This window comes from Microplitis mediator, chromosome 9 (genome assembly GCF_029852145.1).
Source record: "Microplitis mediator isolate UGA2020A chromosome 9, iyMicMedi2.1, whole genome shotgun sequence".
NCBI classification, from domain to species: domain Eukaryota; kingdom Metazoa; phylum Arthropoda; class Insecta; order Hymenoptera; family Braconidae; genus Microplitis; species Microplitis mediator.
In genome coordinates this window covers 17,409,679-17,430,568 of record NC_079977.1, presented here as the reverse complement: position 1 = coordinate 17,430,568, position 20,890 = coordinate 17,409,679, and the positions used below count along the sequence as shown (strand labels likewise).

Sequence of the window (20,890 nt, the reverse complement as noted above, 5' to 3'; positions counted from 1 at the left end):
CTGCGCATAATTAGGTGGGGTCAACACGAGGTGTTGACCCGAGACAATTAATCAAGAGACGACACTTGAACTGTAGACTGCAAACCGATCAGTCGTTTCTTTTACTTTATTTTGCTAAAAGTATTTACTTGTGCTCCAGTGCGCTGATCGACCAGTCGCTTTCTTTTCTCTACTTTTTTATAAATTAAATTTCTCCAGTGGTTTGTAGTTTTTGTGGGTGAGGCTGTTTAAGCAAACCAAGTGTTTGTACTGTTTTGGATTATTCACCTAAGGAGGCTAACGGCGGTGCTTACCCGGACCTTTCATCTACCCGTGGATCACCCAGGGATTTCGAGGATGCAACGTCGTCCAATTCCAGCAGTAAGTCCAGATTTTGGCTCACATATATATAAAATTAATCTATAACGTTGTATAATGTCTCTCTCTCTTCAACGCGGAAATTTCCCGCCAATCTTTGCCCATTATTCTCACTCGTTACCAATTAATTCCCGCGCGTTTCGAGTCCGCGAATTCTTTTGAATTACTTGTATATATATATATAAAATTAAATTAGTTTTAAGAAAAGGGGGAAAACTGTATATAATGAGGGATCTTGGTTAAATAAATTTCATAAATTAAATTTATTCGAGTAGTAATTATTAACTATCACCAGAGTCCTTTAGCTTTAAGTTTATTTTCAGCCGCGTGTCCGGTCAGGACGAGTACCCGCTTCCTGAGAGTTTTCCCGTCTTTTGGAACCAGAATTTTGGAACAGAATAAGTCTAATTAATAGTAGTAAATTTAAGTAAAGTCAGTAAAATCGGGAAATCTAATTAACTGTGGTTCTTGGCTACCTGGACACGCAGTAGCCAGGGCCCACCGTTATAATATACGAAAAATATATTTATAGTGTGTATGGAAAAAAATATAGTAAATTATAGTAAGCTTTGGACTAGAAGGTTTAAACGAGTTTTTCTCAAAAATACTTTTTTTTCTATACCAGCATCGAAACTTGAAGATTCAGTGTCTCTACCGTCCGTCAAAACAAGCTAATTTCAAGCCGATGCTGCAAACAAGTGCTAGCGAATTCGTAATTCAAAAATACATTCATACAGCGGGCAGAAACATGCGTGTTTCTTTCCTTGGGAAGAAACACAATTGTTTCTGCCCGATGTCAGTTATATTTAATGTTCATTTGCAGCCTTATTACTCTCATTTGTTTATTTGCCACTTCAGTTTACTCATTGCATTTTTCAAGTGACAGTTTTAATTAACCAAATAAAATTAATAAAAAATGAGTGAAAATAATATTCTTGTCTTATTTACTATTTAGTAAGTGACTGTAAATCACATATTTCTCATTCTCTAACAGTTCTCAGCATCATCGGCTTAAAATTAACTTGTTTCTTACTGGCTGCTGACACTGAATCTTGAAGCTCCGATGCAGGTAATAATGAAAAATATAGTGTGTGACTCAGGATGAGACACGACTTCAGACTGCGGGTGATGTCAGCCAACCTCACCCTAGTCTGAAATCGTCTTGTTTCATCCCTTGTCACATAATATAGTATTTCGAAGTCGATGCATCGATAACTTAAGCAATTATCAACCGATTTTCAAGTTTTTTTTTTGTACACTTATCCAAAAAATTAAAGGAACAAGAAAATTTTATAAATTTTTTAGTGATTTTTGGAAGGCTGTATTTTCGTGAAAAATGATCGCATCGAAAAAATAAAAAAAGCAAATTGAAGCTTGAAATCTCTAGTTTGAAGATCTTCCAGCAAAATATTTTTTTGAGCCACGGTTTTTGCGGAATCATAAGAAAAAAGTTGAGACAAAATTTTTCTAAATTTTTTGGTTTTGTTTTTTAGGTCTACGGGGCCGGGAAAAATTTTTTCAAAAAAACGAATTTATGGCTCGTTTAGGAAATTTATTTTGCTACAATTTGTTTTTTTTGTTTCTCTTTACGACAATTTGCTGCTGAGATATCAGCCTTTAAATGAAAAAGGAGCCTTTTGTCTTTGATTATTGATATCTCAGCAAGTAATAGTCACACAGTAATTCAAAGGGCAGTTTAATAAACTTGAAGAAATTCCCTACAAGCTCCATTTTCGATTTTTTCAAAAAAAAATTTTTTTTCATCCTTGATATCCATTTGAAAAACCCACAAAAAATGGCCATTTTCTGGTTTTTTAGTCAACTCATCGCTACTCTGCAAATATTGATAAAAAAAATAATGTTGCCAGGTAATTTTACAGCTTAATGTACCCCTAAAAACCCTGGAAATTTTCAGATTGATCCATTGAACCGTTTGTCCGGTCCGATTGCTCAAAGTTTTGCAAAACAATTAAAGGAACAAGTTTTGTTCCTTAATCTGTGTAATCATTACCAAAATGAAAAAATTAATTTTTTTCGGATTTTCTATCATTCTTGCGTTAGTTATTCAGTAAATGTAAGAGGAAGAGAAAAAAAAAAATTTCCAAAAAACGAGACCAAACAAGAATTTTTTTACTTTTTTTTTTTTTTTACGTTTCATTCGGGGGGTTATTTTTTTTTTTCGTTTTTCGGAAAAAATTTTTTTTTTCCCTCTTTACCTTACATTTACTGAATAACTAACGCAAGAATGAAAGAAAATCCGAAAAAAATTAATTTTTTCATTTTGGTAATGATTACACAATTTAAGGAATAAAACTTGTTCCTTTAATTGTTTTGCAAAACTTTGAGCAATCGGACCGGACAAACGGTTCAATGGATCAATCTGAAAATTTCCAGGGTTTTTAGGGGTACATTAAGCTGTAAAATTACCTGGCAACATTATTTTTTTTATCAATATTTGCAGAGTAGCGATGAGTTGACTAAAAAACCAGAAAATGGCCATTTTTTGTGGGTTTTTCAAATGGATATCAAGGATGAAAAAAAATTTTTTTTTGAAAAAATCGAAAATGGAGCTTGTAGGGAATTTCTTCAAGTTTATTAAACTGCCCTTTGAATTACTGTGTGACTATTACTTGCTGAGATATCAATAATCAAAGACAAAAGGCTCCTTTTTCATTTAAAGGCTGATATCTCAGCAGCAAATTGTCGTAAAGAGAAACAAAAAAAAGCAAATTGTAGCTGAGTAAATTTCCTAAACGAGCCATGAATTCGTTTTTTTGAAAAAATTTTTCCCAGCCCCGTAGACCTAAAAAACAAAACCAACAAATTTAGAAAAATTTTGTCTCGACTTTTTTCTTATGATTCCGCGAAAACCGTGACTCAAAAAAATATTTTGCTGGAAGATCTTCAAACTAGAGATTTCAAGCTTCAATTTGCTTTTTTAATTTTTTCGATGCGATCATTTTTCACGAAAATACAGCCTTCCAAAAATCACTAAAAAATTTATAAAATTTTCTTGTTCCTTTAATTTTTTGGATAAGTGTATTATTTGTTTTAGCAATAGCTAAGGTTAAGCGTAGCCGATTTTGAAAATTTTGATTAAGGTAAAAGGCCCCATTATTGACAGGGCCCCTACTATTGACATATTGTGTCAAGTTATTAATTCTTTAATTGACTGTCTGAATAATCACAATGCTCAATACTTCGTATCAATTTTTTGATATTTTTACATGGAAAAATAGTTCAATTTCATTTCCGGATATGAACTATTCACTCCAAAAAAATTTATTTTCCCGAGTAGACCACCATCGCTAAAATGGTTTTAATTTTTTAACAATTTCGTTTACAGAGATCGTTTTTTCAGAAACGGATTTCCCTCTCAGGTTCTAATGTAAGTGTATCATTCAAAATTATTTCAGGTCATTTATAGTCCAAATAACCCCCGAATCATTGATTTAAACCGATAAATTCTTAACTATCATTTAAAATAGCGAGTGTCAATAGTCAGTAAATGAAAATTCACGTGTGTCAACCACTGCTGCCAGAACGCGGACGAAAAGTTCCCCTTCACAAGCATCACTTTAGCATCACATACAGCCTTTCGATACTCGTGTATTATTTGTCGCTTAAATTTGACGCTAAACGCTATGATTTATCGCTACATTTTTTCTGGATTGCGTATATGTTAAATTCTCATCACGTGACCGACTTTGACGCTAAAAAGCAGCGTCAAGCGTCAGAATGTAAAAGCACCTTAAACGATGCTTGGGAAGAGGAACTTTTCGTCTGCGTTCTGGCAGCAGTAGTGTCAACTAGCGACAGGCCACAAACTAAAGTAACTTAACCGCCTTAGCATATCGCGTGTGAAATGCCAAAAGGGCGTACTACAGCCGTTAGATAGGGTTTTATGCCAAAAAGGCGTATAAAAATTTTTTTTTTTGCTATTCAACTCAAAATCGTTTAAAACGTCAAGATCAATAAAAAAACATTTTTTGAATTACTAACGCCAAAAGGGTGTATCTCAAGATATACGCCCTTTTGGTTTTAAGGAAATTATGTCTTAAAGTCAAAAGAACGTATGAAAAAAAATTTTTTTTTTTACAAAACATGAAAATAATGCTATATCAATGAAGTAATATCAGAATGAATATGAAAGGTGAAAAATTGAACTGTAGAAAGAGGCAAAGTGGGTTATTTTTCAGTTTCATTTGACTCTATGTGGAATTTTTATAGATCTGAAAATCGAAACGTTTTTCACACAACGAAAATGAAAAAAATTCGTGTAATTTTGCTTTTTTATTTTTCTTCCACGAAAAACGTTCCGATCTTCAAGTACATGAATTTTTGAAAATCCCTAACTTTTTTCTATACTCTTTCTAATGCTATTTTGTGTGATTCAAATAAAGAAAAATGAACTTCTTCAAATGCTTATAACATAAAAAAACTCAAAACATTTGAATGATTTGAAAACTGATTACCATGCGATAAAATATATATTCAAATCTTTTGAAATTTCGCGCCTTAGTAGCGAATAGTATTTCATAGTTTCTTCAATTTCAATTAAAATTACAATTCATTTTGTGAAGCATTAAAATTAAACATTTATTTTGTAATAAAATCCGATTAAATGAACATTACGCTTTTTGGGCTTCGAAATTTTTTTTCATTTTCCAGCTTAGAATATGTTTGATAGGCGATTAGAAAAAAAAATTTTTTACGCCCTTTTGGCTTTGGATCTCAAAATGTTCAAGTTCCTAAAGCCAAAAGGGCGTATGATTTGAGACATACGCCCTTTTGCCTTTAGAACATTTTTAAGCTTAAAATATGTTTGCAAAGTGATTGACAAAAAAATAAATTTTTATACGCCCTTTTAGGATTTCGCACGCGAAATGACTCACGTTTACTGTCAATATTATAAATGATTAAGAATAAATTAATAATAAAAAACTTTATTTATCTCAATAACTTAATAATTAATATTTTAAATTTTAAACTCTAGATTTAATAAATTTATCTTTAAAGTCCTACGGCAGAATATCGCAGTGGATCGGCTATAAATTCTTTTTTTTGTGTAAAATCAACAAGACCCAAATTAGGTCCTTGATTATATCCCCGTCCACGTCCTTGACCTTGTCCACGTCCACGTGAACTGCTAGCCGTTCCTCCAGCGGCCTTTGATCGATTGTAAGAAGAAGTTGATGAACCAGAAGCAGATGACCCAGATAATTTAGTACGTTTTGGATTGCTACTTTTTTTACTAGTACCGTAACGTTTCTTACCACGACCTCGAAATCCTCTTGGCTTGTATGATCCACTAGTAGATCCACCAGTAGATCCTGTTTCAAGCCAATCATCATCCAGATCATTGGCACGCTTAGCTTCTTCTTCCATTTCTTTTGCTTCCATTTCCATAGCAACTTTTTCAGCAGCAAATCGCTCTGTTATTTGTAGCAAAACTTTGCCGTATTTATTAAAATTGGCTTCAGTAACGTGGGGTATCTTAAGCATTTCATCTTTAGTTGCTGGCAATTGCTGACTCATTGCACGGACTGCGATATTGCTCATAATACTTGCTGGTGGAATATCAAGTGCCTCTGCTATGCCAGTAATGTCGCGCATCAGCTCGGCGTAACAACGATCTTGAAGCTCTTTCAGAGCTTTGTTGTCTGATTTTACTGTCGAAGCTACTGTTACTGTTAACCGGTTGTTTGTTGATGATCTTGTTGGGAACATGACCTAAAGATTTATTTTATTGTTAAAATTCTTAACTTTATTTAACAGAACGCGTATGGCACAAAACCACGGAGATTTTGGTGGTAGAATTGTCTTAAGTGTGACGCAACGATGTTCTTCAGCAAGTCTCTTAAGGAAGATTCTAACAAGACTTGAACACGATGTGTTTCATAAGTATATTTTCCACAGATTTCATCGAGTCGTACTGAGGATTCTTTCTAAAGACTTATGGGAATGGTAAAACCAGTGCAGTAATTCTAAAGCAAGATGTTTCCAAAAAGAATGTTGGCCCTATTAAAACAATCTATCTAGATATATATAGGAATCTATGGAAATCAATTTAAAAAAGTATGGATCCATAGAGATCGACATAGGACAGTACGGTTTTAAATAGGAATTCATGTAGAAAAGTACTATGATAGATGAGTACTTGGATTCCCATATAGGAAATCTATATGGAAAACTATGGATACATGGACTCTCATATAGGAAATTCATATGGGAAACTCTGGATTTCCCATCTCAAAAATCTACATAGGAACTTAGACATCTGGGTTTCCATGTTAGAAATCCATATGGGAAACTGAATACCTAAATCCCTACATAGTAAATTCATAGGGATAACTATGGAAACTTGGGTTCCCATATAAGGAATTCGTATGTTAAACTGTGGATATCTGGATTTCCCATCTCAAAAATCTATATAGGAACTTAGATATCTGGGTTTCCATGTTAGAAATCCATATGAGAAACTGGATTCCTAAATCCCTATACAGGAAATTCATATGGAAAACTATGGATACCTGGATTCCCCATCTCAGAAATCTATATAGGAACATAGATACCTGAGTTTCCATGTTAGAAATCCATATGGGAAACTGGATACCTAAATCCCTACATAAGAAATTCATAGGGATAACTATGGATACTTGGATTCCCATATAGGAAATCCATATGGAAAACTATGGATACCTGGATCTCCATACGAGAAATACATATAAGAACTTGGATATTTGGATTCCTATGTTAGAAATCTATCAAGGAGTCTAGATATCCGGATTTCTATGTAAAATTTTATATGCATAGTAAATTAATTATGTCCTTATAAAATTACAAAATAGGTTTTCATATGGATTTTCACATGGTGTGGATTACTATGGGAAATAATTGTAACAATCTACATGAAAATCTAAACAAGGTTTCCACGTGGATTTAGCATGGTGTGGCTTCCCATAGGAATCCACGTAAGAATCTAAGCTAGATTCCTACAGGAAACCATGTGAGAATCCATCTGGAAACGCCATATGAGAATCTACGCTGAATTTCCGCGTGAATTTTTTTGATAGGAAGGTACGGATTGCAACTGAATTGTTTAGAATATCTGATTTTATTCTTCTAAAATTGCTCAACACTTGAATTTAGTACCAATAGCAAGTCCGGTAGTCATTAAAATTTAAAGCGCTACAAATTATTAATATTATAGCTCGATAAAATTAAATCAAACATGAAGTGGGCGCCACTCGATTTACTATACTAATGCTCAATACACGACTCACGAAATAGTGGAGCCATCTGCTGGTATTATAAGCAAGTTTTCTTTAACGGATCTTATCCAAGTATCTTAGTCAAGTATTACAACAGATTTACTTAACTCTGATCACTATTATGAGTCCGAAAAACCCCAGCATAAACTTGAAGAGTAAAATTTTAACGAGAATGCGCTTGAATTAGTTGGGTGACACAGTGCTAACTGTGAGAAATTAGCAATCTGTCGTGATTTTTTGCCACATTTAAACGAAACGATATTTTTTATCTTCTAAATTAGGAAATATATTTAAATAATTATAAGTACCTTAATATCTGTAGTCATTAAAGCCTTGGCACGTTCACCAAGCTTTACATAAGCTACTACGATTTCCTTGATATTTTGTAGCTCTTCGGATAGATAATTTTCAAAGACCAATTGATGGAGGAAGCGATCGATGTCACTTTTGTTCCATGATTTGAATTTACCAAATAATACGTCACGATTCATACCTGAAATTATTTGAATTTAATATATAAATATATTTCTTAGTAATGAAATAGAAAATTCATGTACAAAATAAAGAAAGAACATTAAGCTATTCTTTGATTAGGGATGAAAAAAATTCATTAACATTATACACGATTAAATCGAAGTGTTTTAAATTTTATTCCAAGTATTGCCAGGAACAAGGCCCAGTTGCTGGCCATTTAAAAATTGAGGACATTTTACAAAGATGTATACTATAATAGAAATTATATAACAAAATTTTAGTAATTTATCACAGAGATTAGGACTTTATCATCTATTACTAATGATGTTTATGATTGATAAAAATAAAAAAGCAATTTTTGTTTATTTGGAAAAAAATTTTTTAAGACTCTTGAAAATTATCGCTACATTTCTATAAAAATTAAAGATCTACTTATCAACCCTCATTATTCAACCAAATGTTGATTGCGAGTATATCCGATCAAAAGGCTCTATTCAGAATTATAGAGGAGTCCATAGAAATCCATATAAAAAACTATGGATTTTTAGAAAGGTCCATGGGGATTAACATAGAAAAGTACGAAATCATATAGGACTCTATGTGGGAAATTATGGGTACTTGGATTCCCATATAGGGAATCCAGATGGGAAACTATGGATACCTGAATTCCCATATGGGGGATCTTTACAAGAAACGGTGGGTACCTGAATTTCTATACAAAAAGTACAAATAGAAACTCGGATATAGGTATTCCCATGTTAGAAATTCATATAGGAATCAGAATTTCTAGATTTTTATGTAAAAATTTCATGTACATAGTAAACCATGTATAATTCCACATAGAAATCTAAACTAGATGGTGCCGCGACTATTAAACCGAAGACAGTTCAACTGGCGACACTTCAACCGAACGACCGTTCAACCTAGCATCATTTCAATCGACAAAAAATTCCTGATAAGAGGGCACCTAAATAAGAGGGTCCAGGTTATTTTCAGTTGAAATTTTGCTAGGTTGAACTGTCGCGGTTGAACTGTCTTCGGTTTAATTGTTACAGAACCGACCAAGGTTCCCATTTGGATTTTTTCATAATGTGAACTCCCATGGAAATCTACGTAAGAATATACAAGAATCTATGCTGAATTCCTATAGAAAACCATATGGAAATTCATCCGAAAATACTATGTGGGAATCTTCATGGGAATCTAAGCCGGATTCCCACGTGCTTTTTTTTGATAGGGTAAATTTTAATACAAGTTATTTTTACAATAAAAATGATCACAAGTATACATAATAATTTTTCATGGTTATATAAAAAAACGCATTGCGAATTCAATCGAACCCGGTTTCAAACAAAAGTAATATTTATGTAAATAAATAAGTATAAGGACAATACTTCAATACTAATAACAATAATTTATTATTACCTGACTCTCGTATTTTTTTCAAGTCACATCCTTTGAGAACTTCCATCAAATAAATCAACGTCAAATTACATTTTCGCGTCTGAATAATATCCCTTACCGCACGGACGATATCTTTCGCATCTTCCGTCATGTCTGTCATAGTGAAATTATCCTAGAAAAAAAGAAAAAAAAAAACTTCATTACACTCGAAGTCCATTAAGTCAGATTCCATTAACTCGGAACTTCCAGCTCAATCTCGACCCCCACTACGAGCTATGCTGTTTTCTACCCGATGCTGTGCATTTGTGTGTGTCTGTGTATTTTTATGTATGCATCGTACATGTGATGTAAGAACGCATGTGTGTAGTTTTTTTATTCTTCAAAGGAGGTGGCATTCGATAAGTCGTAAATCCCGCTCCTCCGTACACGAAAAGAACAAGATGATACTGGCTACCATCTCAGATTATACTCAGTTACACCTGAGGTAAAAATAATTTTAGATAGTACTCAGTATAATACTAGATTATACTGAGTTGCATCTAGATTATACTCAGTTTCATTCCAGATGTTACTCAGTAACATCTCAGATTATACGGCGCTAGATGATACTGGTTTTCATCCTAGATGGTAACCACGTAAATCTGGATTATACTCAGTACTATCTGAGATTTAACTCAGTTACAACTCAGCCATTTTTTTTAGCGCATGCGTATCTAGTATACTAAACGCGCATGCGCTACAAAGAAAATGTTTGATATGTAACTGAGTTAAATCTGAGATCATACTGAGTATAATCTGAGATGGTACGGAGTATAATCCAGATGTATGTGGTGACCATCTAGGATGAATACCAGTATCATCTAGCGCCGTAAAATCTGAGATGTTACTGAGTAACATCTGGGATGAAACTGAGTATAATCTAGATGCAGCTCAGTATAATCTAGTATTATACTGGGTACTATCTGAAATTTTTTTTTACCTCAAATGTAACTGAGTATAATCTGAGATGGTAGCCAGCTTCATCTTGTTCTTCCCGTGTAGACTAATTGTCCGAGTTAATGGAACTCGACTGCAAATTAAACAATTAATACATCACAAAAAAAAACGATTTAATTTACCTTATTACGACAGTTATCGCAAGTAGTAGCTGGATTATTAATACAATATTTCTGATCAAAAATTTCCCCAAAATATCTCAGCTGTAAAACTCTTCGACAATCAGTTTTGTTTTCACAAAACGATATCATTTTGGCTAAATTATCCATATTATTTTGACATGCGTCTCTGGAACTCGGATCAGCCATAATCATATTCTTAATTTTAATAGTATCTGAATAATTATAAAATAAAATGCAGTCTGCATTTTCTTGATCTCTTCCAGCACGTCCACTTTCTTGATAATAACCTTCAATACTCTTAGGAATAGTCGCATGAAATACAAAACGTACATTCGCTTTATCAATTCCCATTCCAAAGGCAATTGTCGCACAAACAACTTTAGTCTCTTCCCTTATCCACTTCATTTGCGCTTCCGTTCTCTGCTTATCTGATAGTCCAGCATGATAACTACCCGCTCTGATCCCATTCATCTTCAAATGATCTGCATAATCATCGCAATCTTTGCGAGAAAAGCAATAGACAATACCGCATTCGCGTGGATACTTTTCTTTAATTAAAGCTGCAACCTCCGCGTAACAGTTACGTCCTTTTTTTTCAATTACTGTGTACTTAAGATTGGGACGATTGAAACTTGTGAAGAAATACTTTGGATTTTTTAAACTCAATCTTATTGAAATATCAGTTCTGACTGTAGGTGTTGCGGTGGCAGTTAATGCCATCATTCCAACTTGGGGAAATGATTTACGTAAAAAACTAAGCTTACGATAATCAGGACGAAAATCATGACCCCATTGAGAGACACAGTGAGCTTCATCAACAACAAAACGCGCTAATAAACCTTTTTCATACATTCGTTTTAAAACATCCAAAAGTTTGCTACTCGATGATAATTTTTCTGGGGTAACGTATAATAGTTTTATCGTTGGTAAATCGCGATTCAAATCACGGTAGACTGCGTTTGCTTCAGAATCTGATACGTCGCCTAACAAATGAGCTGATTTAATATCAAGGGAATTAAGTTTATGAACTTGGTCTAGTACGAGACTTTTAAGAGGAGAAACAACAATTGTTACTGCGGGTGATAAAAGAGCTGGTAATTGATAACAAAGTGATTTACCACCACCTGTTGGCATCAGCACAAAGCAATCATGGCCAGTTAATGCCGCATTCATGACTTGTAATTGATTTGGACGGAAACTAAACAATCCAAATTTAGAACGAAATAGACTTTTTAGTTCTTGAGAATGCGGATAGTCACGATCGAATTCACCGGTCAGTCCAGAGTTTTGGGTGTCACCCATGAATTTTCCGGTTGGGGGTGGAGGTGCTTCGAACATGGCTTTGAAATTACTGCGAAATGATGATTCGTCATGTTGGAAACCGACTTCAGGAAGTGCATTCAAGTCTTGGGTTATTGAACGATTGCTGAGTGGTTGAGCTTCAAAACTATCTTCTTCGAAATTTGATAAATCAAATATTTCAGATGCTGGAGATCTAGGAGCTGGACCTAGATCATTAGTTACTTCTAGATCTTCTGGATCACTGAAGTCCACATAGACTGGCTTTGATGGTTTGGATGCTGCGTATGATGTTGGTTGGCTAGAAACTTTTGGATAGTTTGTACCTGGAGCTGATTGCTGACTAGAAGGTTTCGTGTGATGTGTTATCGGAGATGACGATGGTTCAGGTACTTTGCTATTTATTTCTGAGGTTAAAACTGCTTTCACTGGTCTCTTGACTTGGAACTTGGACACTGGTTTCACTGGAGTATCGTCCACGGTGTCTTCTGAATCGGTAAAGTCTACGAAAGCTGTTTTAGGAGCTGGTCTGGATGATTTTACTACCGCAGATGTTGAAACAGGAGACAATGGTGCTTCCGGTCGATGTCCATTAAACTCAGATGATAAAGTTGCTTTGACTGGACGCTTTACTTGAAACCTAGATATTGATTCCACTGGTGCTTTTTCCAGGCTACTGTCCAGATCTAGAGCTAGTTTTTTAGCTGGAACCTCTTCCATACTATCGTCCATGTCATTATTAGTTTTTCCAATAACTGGTGATGAATTTGCTGCTTTAACTGGTTGACGTACTTGAAAATTTTTACTTGCTGGAGAGTTTGTGCCTCCAGAAGTCGACGGGCTAGAAGTGTTACGTAATTTTTTTTCAGTCAAAAGTCTTTTAGCTCTCACATGCTGGCGTAATGACTTGATGTTACTGAAAATACTGCTATCAAATTGTGGAAATTTTTCAAGGATTTCTAACGGTATTTTATCATACACTGAAAGCAATTTTTCTTGAATTTCTATGTAATGATTGTTGAGCTGATTAAGATGAAGATGGAGTTCGAATTCCAGTTTAGGTGATTGTGACATCACGTCTGCTCTTTCCATTGTCTTGATCCATGTTTTCATGTCTTCATTTACACCCAATGGACTTAAATTTAATTTGTAATCGGGACCACGCCATGCCGGTCGAGCGGGACTGGTTGGACTTACTGGTGATGATTGTGATCCAGTTTTGGGTCGCGTTATTAACGATGGTTTCTTAGGACTAAACTTTTTCTTTTCATTATTCATATTATTGGACGTATTCCTTGATAAAGGTTTTACTGATTCTTGAGAGATAGTTTTCAAAGGTTTTGACGGTTCAAAATCATCTTCACTATCAGTATCAAGAGCAATCACACGAGATTTTTTGGGTAATTGACCATTTTGTCGTTTTGATCTTTTTTTTATCGGTGAGTCAGTAAATGAGCTGTCACTGCTCTGTAATTTATTTATTTGTTCAATTAATAATAAACTTAACTATTTTAAACTAAATATGTGAGTATTAACTTACAATTGTTAGTACGGAATCAGTTTTTGTTACAAACTCATTTTCTTTTTCTGAAAAACTGTTAATACAATTCAAATTAAGTTTATTATTATTTTTATTAATATATTATATTAACCCTAAACGGCCATTTTCGGTACAAATTATAACGGCAATAAGAAACCTATAGGACACCAACATTTTGGATCAACTGGAGAATGGATTTTGATAGAGAAACGATAAGAAGATTAAATTTCGTAAAAAGTACAGGAAAAAAAATTCCAGTTCAATTTACGATGCTAACATTGTAAATTTTCCTATTTATTATTGTAGTGGTAGACTATACATTTAAAACTATAATTTTTACGATGCAGTATTGGAAATTTCAGTTAAGAAATAATATTTCAGACAAACAACACAAAGTCTTAAGCTCTTGAGTATAAATTACGATGTGTAAATCGTAAAATTTGATGTAGTAGAAATTTTAAACAAACCCGAGTCAAAATTTAAATCGTTGATTGCACGTACCAGACGTTGAAAACGTAAATTCAACCTTTGAAAACGTAAATAGCTGTAAAAACGTATTTTAGACGTAGTTGACGTACGAAAACGTAAACAAGACTTGCGTAATCGTAGATACAATCTTTCGAAACTTGCAATAAAAAATTAAACTTTATGGGAAACATTTAATTGTCAAAAAAGATGTCCTGCAGCCAAAAGACGAGAAATAAAAATTGTTAGCAGCTTTTGGAAAATATTTTGAGCCTTGCAGGCGATAAATCTACTGATGGCTCGTGAGTTAGTTTAGAGAGTATAGAGTCTAGAGTTATCTCTTGCAAGGCTCAGAAATAATTTTCAAAAGCTGCTGATAATTTTTATTTCTTGTTTCCCAGCTTCTAAGTAGTCTGTAAGACCCAATAGAGCATAAGAAATTAGCCATCAGTATAGAGTACTGTCTCACAAGGCCTAAAATATACCACAGCTGTTGAGAATTTTTATTTTTGGTCTCTTAGCTACTAGGTGGTCTGTAAGACCCAAAAGAGAAAATTTCTATTTCTCGTCTTCTGACTGCTAGACATGTTTTTTTTGACAATTAAATGTTTCCGATATAGTTTAATTTTTTTAATTGCAAATTTTGAAAGGTTGTATCTACGCATATCTTATTTACGTTTTCGTACGTCAACTACGTCTAAAATACGTTTGTACGGCTATTTACGTTTTCAAAGGTTGAATTTACGATTTCGGCGTCTAGTACGTTCAATTTACGATTTAAATTTCGACCCGGGAAAGTATAAGATAATAATCGCTCGGGCGTTGAATTCAAACACGAAACCTTTCGATTGCGAACTGCCCACAAATTTAAATAATTTATATGATCCTTATAAACGATATAAATAAAGTATCTATTTAAAAATTATGATGTAACATCGTATTGTGGTCCTAGTAAGAGAATAGACCTCGGAAATTGCCTCCACTACCGAACATTTATAAATTGCGCATGCGCACAGAAAAGTGGGAGAACATTTAGCACCTAAAACATCCAGAGGGAGTAAAAACCGACGACACCCAAAGTCCAATCTCTTGTTGGGATGTCAACATCGTAAATTTTAATGGAATTTTCTTTCCGTGTATATTTACTTTAGTTAATAAAGTGCCAAGTTCTTTATTATGGAAAATTTTGAGGGAGTCAAAAAAGTGTGATCGGTTTTTTTCAAATATCTCTGAAAATATTAAACTTTAGCAAAATTCCAGAAGACCTTTTTTGTAGTTTTTTAAATTTCCTACAAAATAGGTATCTTGCACTTTTTCTAAAAATTGAATAGCTATTGAGAACAGAAATTTGGAATTTAGAATTCGAACAATTAAATACAAAAATTTGAAATTTTAAATTGCTTGGGTGTAATTAGTTTTTTGCAAATATCTCAGTAAATATTGAACTGTCAGCAAAATTGCAAAAGACCTCTTTTGTAGAGCATAAAATTCTATACAAAAAAGGTATACCGTATGTTTTTCAAAAGCTGGATATTTATTAAGATATCTGGAGTTAACAATTCCAAAAAATCAGACATAGGAATTGGAAGTTCAAAATATCCGGGGTGTGAATAGTTTTTTCAAAATATCTTTGTAAATATTGAACTGTCAGTAAAATTGTAAGAACCCGTTTTTGTAGTTCTTCAAATTCTCTACAAAAAATATGTTCTGTACTTTTTCTAAAAACTAAATAGTTATTAATGTATTTGAAGTTTAAAATTCGAAGAACTTGGTATAGAAATTTGGAGTTTTTAAATTTAAAGAATAAGACAGAAATTTGAAATTTTCTGAAACATTTTTGACTCTATATGACCGTTGAGGGTTAATATCAAACAAATGAAAGTGTTATTTAGATAATTAGTTGAAACGGTTATTATTTATTAATAATCCTATATTATGTAAAATTTTGCAAAAAATTTCAATTATGCAGATATTGAAAAATATTTTATTAAATTATAAAAATGCTATTGCAGTTTCATTTTATATTTGTTTGATTATGCATTCCATCCTAAAGTACAATATAAATTATAAAGTACAATTATAAATATAAATATTTATTAATCTCAACTGAACATAAATAATTATTGCAATATGTAGGGGCAGAGGCAGCCGATCGGTTCATGTGTGGCTCGGGCGATCATCAAAGTTAAGCAGCACCGAGCGTGGTTACTGTTTGGCTGGGTGACCGCTTAGCCATGCATTGAGCTTGATCGGACGTCTCTGTGCGCTAGGCGCGGACTGAAGAGCCAGTGATCGGTAAAATGGGAATTTTATCGATCACTGGAACTTCACCTGCTCCGAAAAATGACAGCTGTACTGGCAAAAGGTTTTCTCTGTGGTTTCCCTTTGCCGCTATACTCCCACGGCAAAAAGGTGGGGTATAGGGCATCACGTAATGATGCAGTACAGAAGCACAAGTCGGTCCACAGCCGCATGAAAAAGAGGAGGGAATAGAAAAAGGTAGCGATTGCGATTAAAGGCAAGAAGTGTAAAAGGCATAAATATGCTATACACTGTTAACAATAATAAAAAAAAAATAATATTATTGCAATATGTAAATATCGATATAAGTTAATTGTTAATATGCTGTTATGATGTAACTATCAACTTGATAAGAACGAAAAAAAATATTTGTGAGGCTAGCCAACAAAATCAAACGTTTTTTTAGATTTTTTTGATCTAAAATCTTTGGGATTAAACTCATAGTCAATTCTTAGTAGCAATCTTGATAAAGCCTGTAGCAAATCTTGAGTAATTCAAGCAAAATACTATTTTCTCCCCTCCGGGCGAAAAGCGTCAACTTTTGTCCCGCTGTGCGAAACGAAGCCTCTTTACGACTCCATCGAGGAGAAAAATATTATCGACACCTTGGGCAGTAAATAAGAATGCCTCAGATCACATGTTTGTTGAATTACATAAGATCTGAAACATTTCTTACTTTACTGCCCTAGGTGTAAAATATACTATTTTATTAGGGTGTTTCATAAAAAACTTGTTTTTATTTTTAAATCTCATACTCTCAAAAGTGACTCAAGGTAGTACTGTTGGTTTTTAAATTACCATTAAAAATTTAATAAAATTCTTCCCGCTTCCCGCTAGGAAAATTGAAAATTTTCAAAAAAAGGGAAGTTATTGGATGAGGTCCGATTCTCGAAACCAGAGTTTTGAACAGTCCGGGTCAAAAATAAAACTTGATTTAAACTTGCTCGTAGTAGAAAATCACTTGAAATTTTTTATTATGCGCGGTCCCGGAGTAATCCGAAGAAAACCACCGAAAAAAACATTTCCTAAATTTTTGCTCGTTTTAAAAGCGGTCTACAGGCTTCAATAAATTTTTTTCGATAATTATAATTATTTCGATAATGATAATTATCATTGATTTTTCTATTACCCCGGAACTGTGCGTAATAAAAAAATTTCGAGACAAGATCAGAAGACTGGACACAAAAAACGTTTTTTTTTTTTTTTTTTTCAAGGGCTATTATCTCAAAAGCTTTTCTCAAGTATAAAAAAAGTTCCCTCCAAAGCGCAGCTTGATATCTCAATTCTTCAAGAAGCTCAATACATTTATATTTTCCCATTTAAATAACACGTGAAAAAAATATTTTTTACGTTTTCATCCGGTAAAATTATGAAAAAAAAATTTTCTCTGAATTTTCCATCAATTATTTATGTAGGAAATTTAATTCTCTACAAAAAAAGTATTGAATTAATTTTTTCGTAATCCTAACGGGTAAAAAGTTATTGAGCTTTAAATATTCGCAATAAAAGAAAATTTAATTAGATATGAAGAAAATTAAATTCAGTATCCATTCGCAAGTACTAGCTTTAATTGAAAAATATAATGAATTTGGGACAAAAGATGAAGAACAGAAACAACATCTGCTACAAATAGTTGCTAATCATAGAAAAAAATATCCAAATTGTAATAAGAAAAATTATTCATAATTATATAAGCGATTATTAAATTATTTAATTATTATAAACAATTTAGAGTTTGATTAATTTCGAAATAAATACATGCAGTCACCAAAAAAGTTTTCAAAAAGTTTAAAATTATTTAAAATCTATAAAAATTAAATAAATTATCTAGTAACAGCGTCAATTCCATTACAGAGTTGCTCTAAAACTATCTTCCTTCAAATTTACTTAGTAACGAGCACTTAAAGCTCAATAACTTTTTAACCGTTAGGATTACGAAAAAACTATTTCAATACTTTTTTGTAGAGAATTAAATTTCCTACGAGAATGATTAATGGAAAATACAGAGAAAAATTTTTTTCGTAGTTTTACCGGATGAAAACCTAAAAAAAAATCGGTCTGTCAGTTGACCCTGCGGGCCAGCCCCAAAACTTCCCGCTGTTTTCGAGCTCGTTGAGCTCGAAAACATTATTGTGAATACATTTTCAAGCTCTTCGAGCTCGCAAATACTTTTGTATGCCATTGTTTTGTAAAAAACCATTTTTTAGCATTTCTTTCTCCCACGATATCTCGCGAACGAATTAACCGATTTTGATGGTTGAGGCGGCAATCGACGTGTTTTATCAAGTTCTAAAGCTGATCAAATTTTGAAATCGATTTATCGAGTCGTTTTTGAGAAATTTCGAAAAAAACAAAAAAAAATTGTTTTTTGAATTCTTTCGTCAACGGTTTCTCTTGAACGAATGAACCGATTTTGATGGTTGAGGTGGCATTCGACGCGGCTTATAAAGTTTTAGAGCTGATTAGATTTTGGAATAAATCCATCGAGCAAATTAAAAGTTATCCAAATAAAACATTTTCGAAAAAATTTTATTTTTGAAATATCTCTGAACGCACCCTACCGAGTAAGTTCAAATTTTTACGGCTTCAAGACATTAACAAGCCGCGTCGAATGACACCTCAACGATCAAAATCGGTTCATCCGTTCAAGAGTTATGAATATTTACATACATACATACGTACGTACGTACGTACACACATACATACACTCAGACATCATCGTGAAATTAGTCAGGATAGCTTCCTAGGACCTCGAAACGTCGACATCTGATGGAAATTCGATTTTCGTAAATCGGACCGAAACCAATAACTTCCCGAATTTTTGAAAATTTACAATTTTCTTAGCGGGAAGTTAAAAATTTTTTACGTGTTGTTTAAATGGGAAAATATAAATGTATTGAACTTCTTGAAGAATTGAGATATCAAGCTGCGCTTTGGAGGGAATTTCTTTTATACCTTAGAGAAGCTTTTGCAATGATAGCCAAAAAACTTTTTTTTTTTTTGGACCACTCTACTGGACACTTCAAGCTACAATTGGCTGTTTTTGTTTTTTTCATGACCATTTTCTTCAAGTTACCACCTGTTGAAAATCACTTGGAGATTTGGGATTTTTTTATTGACTTTTTTTTGCTTTCTCGAATGATTTAATCATCAAATTTAAATATTGATATTGAAAATATAATGAATACTTTGAATATTTCAATGATACGAATAAAATTTCTGAGTCAGGGAAAAATGTGAAAAACTCTACTGAAAAACCGGGAAATGTAAGGGAATTTAAAAATCATTTTTTTTGACCACCCAGTATTCAATGTCATAAAAATAAATGTTTCTAATAAAAAAAAAAAAATTAAATTTCTTTAATTAGAAAAGTAAACAAATCATTATCTGTCATAAAATAATTTTCTTATGAAAATATATCAGAAGACCGCATAGGAGGTCAATAATTGAGTAATTTCCCATGATACAGAAATTAGCCGATGTCTAATAATTTTTGGATTTAAAAGAAAAACGATAAATTATAAAAAAAAAATATTTTTAAAAAATACACTTGTAGTCTTTTAAATTTTATACATGTGCATATTTATATTTTTTTTTTTTCTTCGAATTTAATTGTTCAAAAAAAAATTCAAAAATTTTTAATTGTCTGCTGACTTCAGTATCATTCATTTCCCATATACAAGAAATTAATTAATTAAAATTATAATCAATAATAAATTACCGATCGATTACTGATTGTATGAATTTATATATATAACAATAACAAATATTCCTAACCTATCAATATAAGTTGTCATTTATGTATTAGGGAAATTTAATTTGATCAATAAAATAATTAAGTTTAGTAATTTTTTAAAAGTAATTAAAGATAAATATCAAAAAGCCGATTATTTGAAAACAAATAATTACTCGTTACTCAAATTGTTTAGTTAAAATTTTTTAAATTAAAACCATTCGAATATTCTAATTACTGATAAATATAAAAAAAAATAGTCACAGTAATTTATAGTTGTAATTTAATTATCAAAATAAAAAATAATGAAAGTAAATAGAACTAACCTGTCAACATTAGTCATTATTATCAAAATTTATATAAGTATTTAAATGTAATTTAACAAAGAAAGTATAATTAAAAAATGGCATTACATAATTGAATTCAAAAAACTAGTGATTATTATTAATTAACTTTATTTTAATATCACAATAAAAAAATTATTATTAAATAATATTTTGATTATTATTTTTTAGACAAAACAAAAACGAAAATAGTCAGCGTGCATATCGAACTCGAAAAGTTAATATCGATACATTGAAATGAAAATATTTGGGCACGTTCAGAATACGCTGCTTGCAGTCAGATGGCGCTGCGCGTAAAAGCGCGTATTGGCGCGAAATTCAGAAATATGAATTTTGAAATGAATAAAAAAATTAATGAGCGCAAATGTAGCAGACTTACGACAATTTTTCAATTATATATAAAAGAATTAAGTAATTAAAACAATAAAATTTTGAAAAAAGCGTGTACTGAATTTTGAATTTTCGAAGCATGCATTTTTTTATTTTTGTTATATAAACATTTTAATTAATTATTTCAAAGTTTTAAAAATTGTCAGATGTCCGCTAACTTTACTATCATGAAAAATTATATGAGTGTCAAT

General features: G+C 32.4%; 1 protein-coding gene across 2 annotated transcripts; it reads right to left on the bottom strand.

Moving 5' to 3' along the window:
* Positions 1-5,297: 5,297 nt before the first annotated feature.
* On the bottom strand, positions 5,298-20,495 carry LOC130674512 (recQ-like DNA helicase Blm). 2 transcript variants are annotated; one of them, XM_057479859.1, is made up of 7 exons: positions 20,292-20,495; positions 13,467-13,521; positions 10,628-13,393; positions 9,531-9,681; positions 7,940-8,124; positions 5,634-6,090; positions 5,370-5,526 (listed from the first exon to the last, which is right to left on the bottom strand). In XM_057479859.1, the coding sequence occupies exons 1-7, from the start codon at positions 20,306-20,308 to the stop codon at positions 5,507-5,509; spliced, it is 3,651 nt and encodes a 1,216-aa protein (XP_057335842.1). In that variant the 5' UTR covers positions 20,309-20,495; the 3' UTR covers positions 5,370-5,506. The 2 variants fall into 2 exon arrangements, with proteins under 2 accessions (XP_057335841.1, XP_057335842.1); XM_057479858.1 differs by having other exon boundaries at positions 5,298-6,090; positions 20,292-20,494.
* Positions 20,496-20,890: the final 395 nt, after the last annotated feature.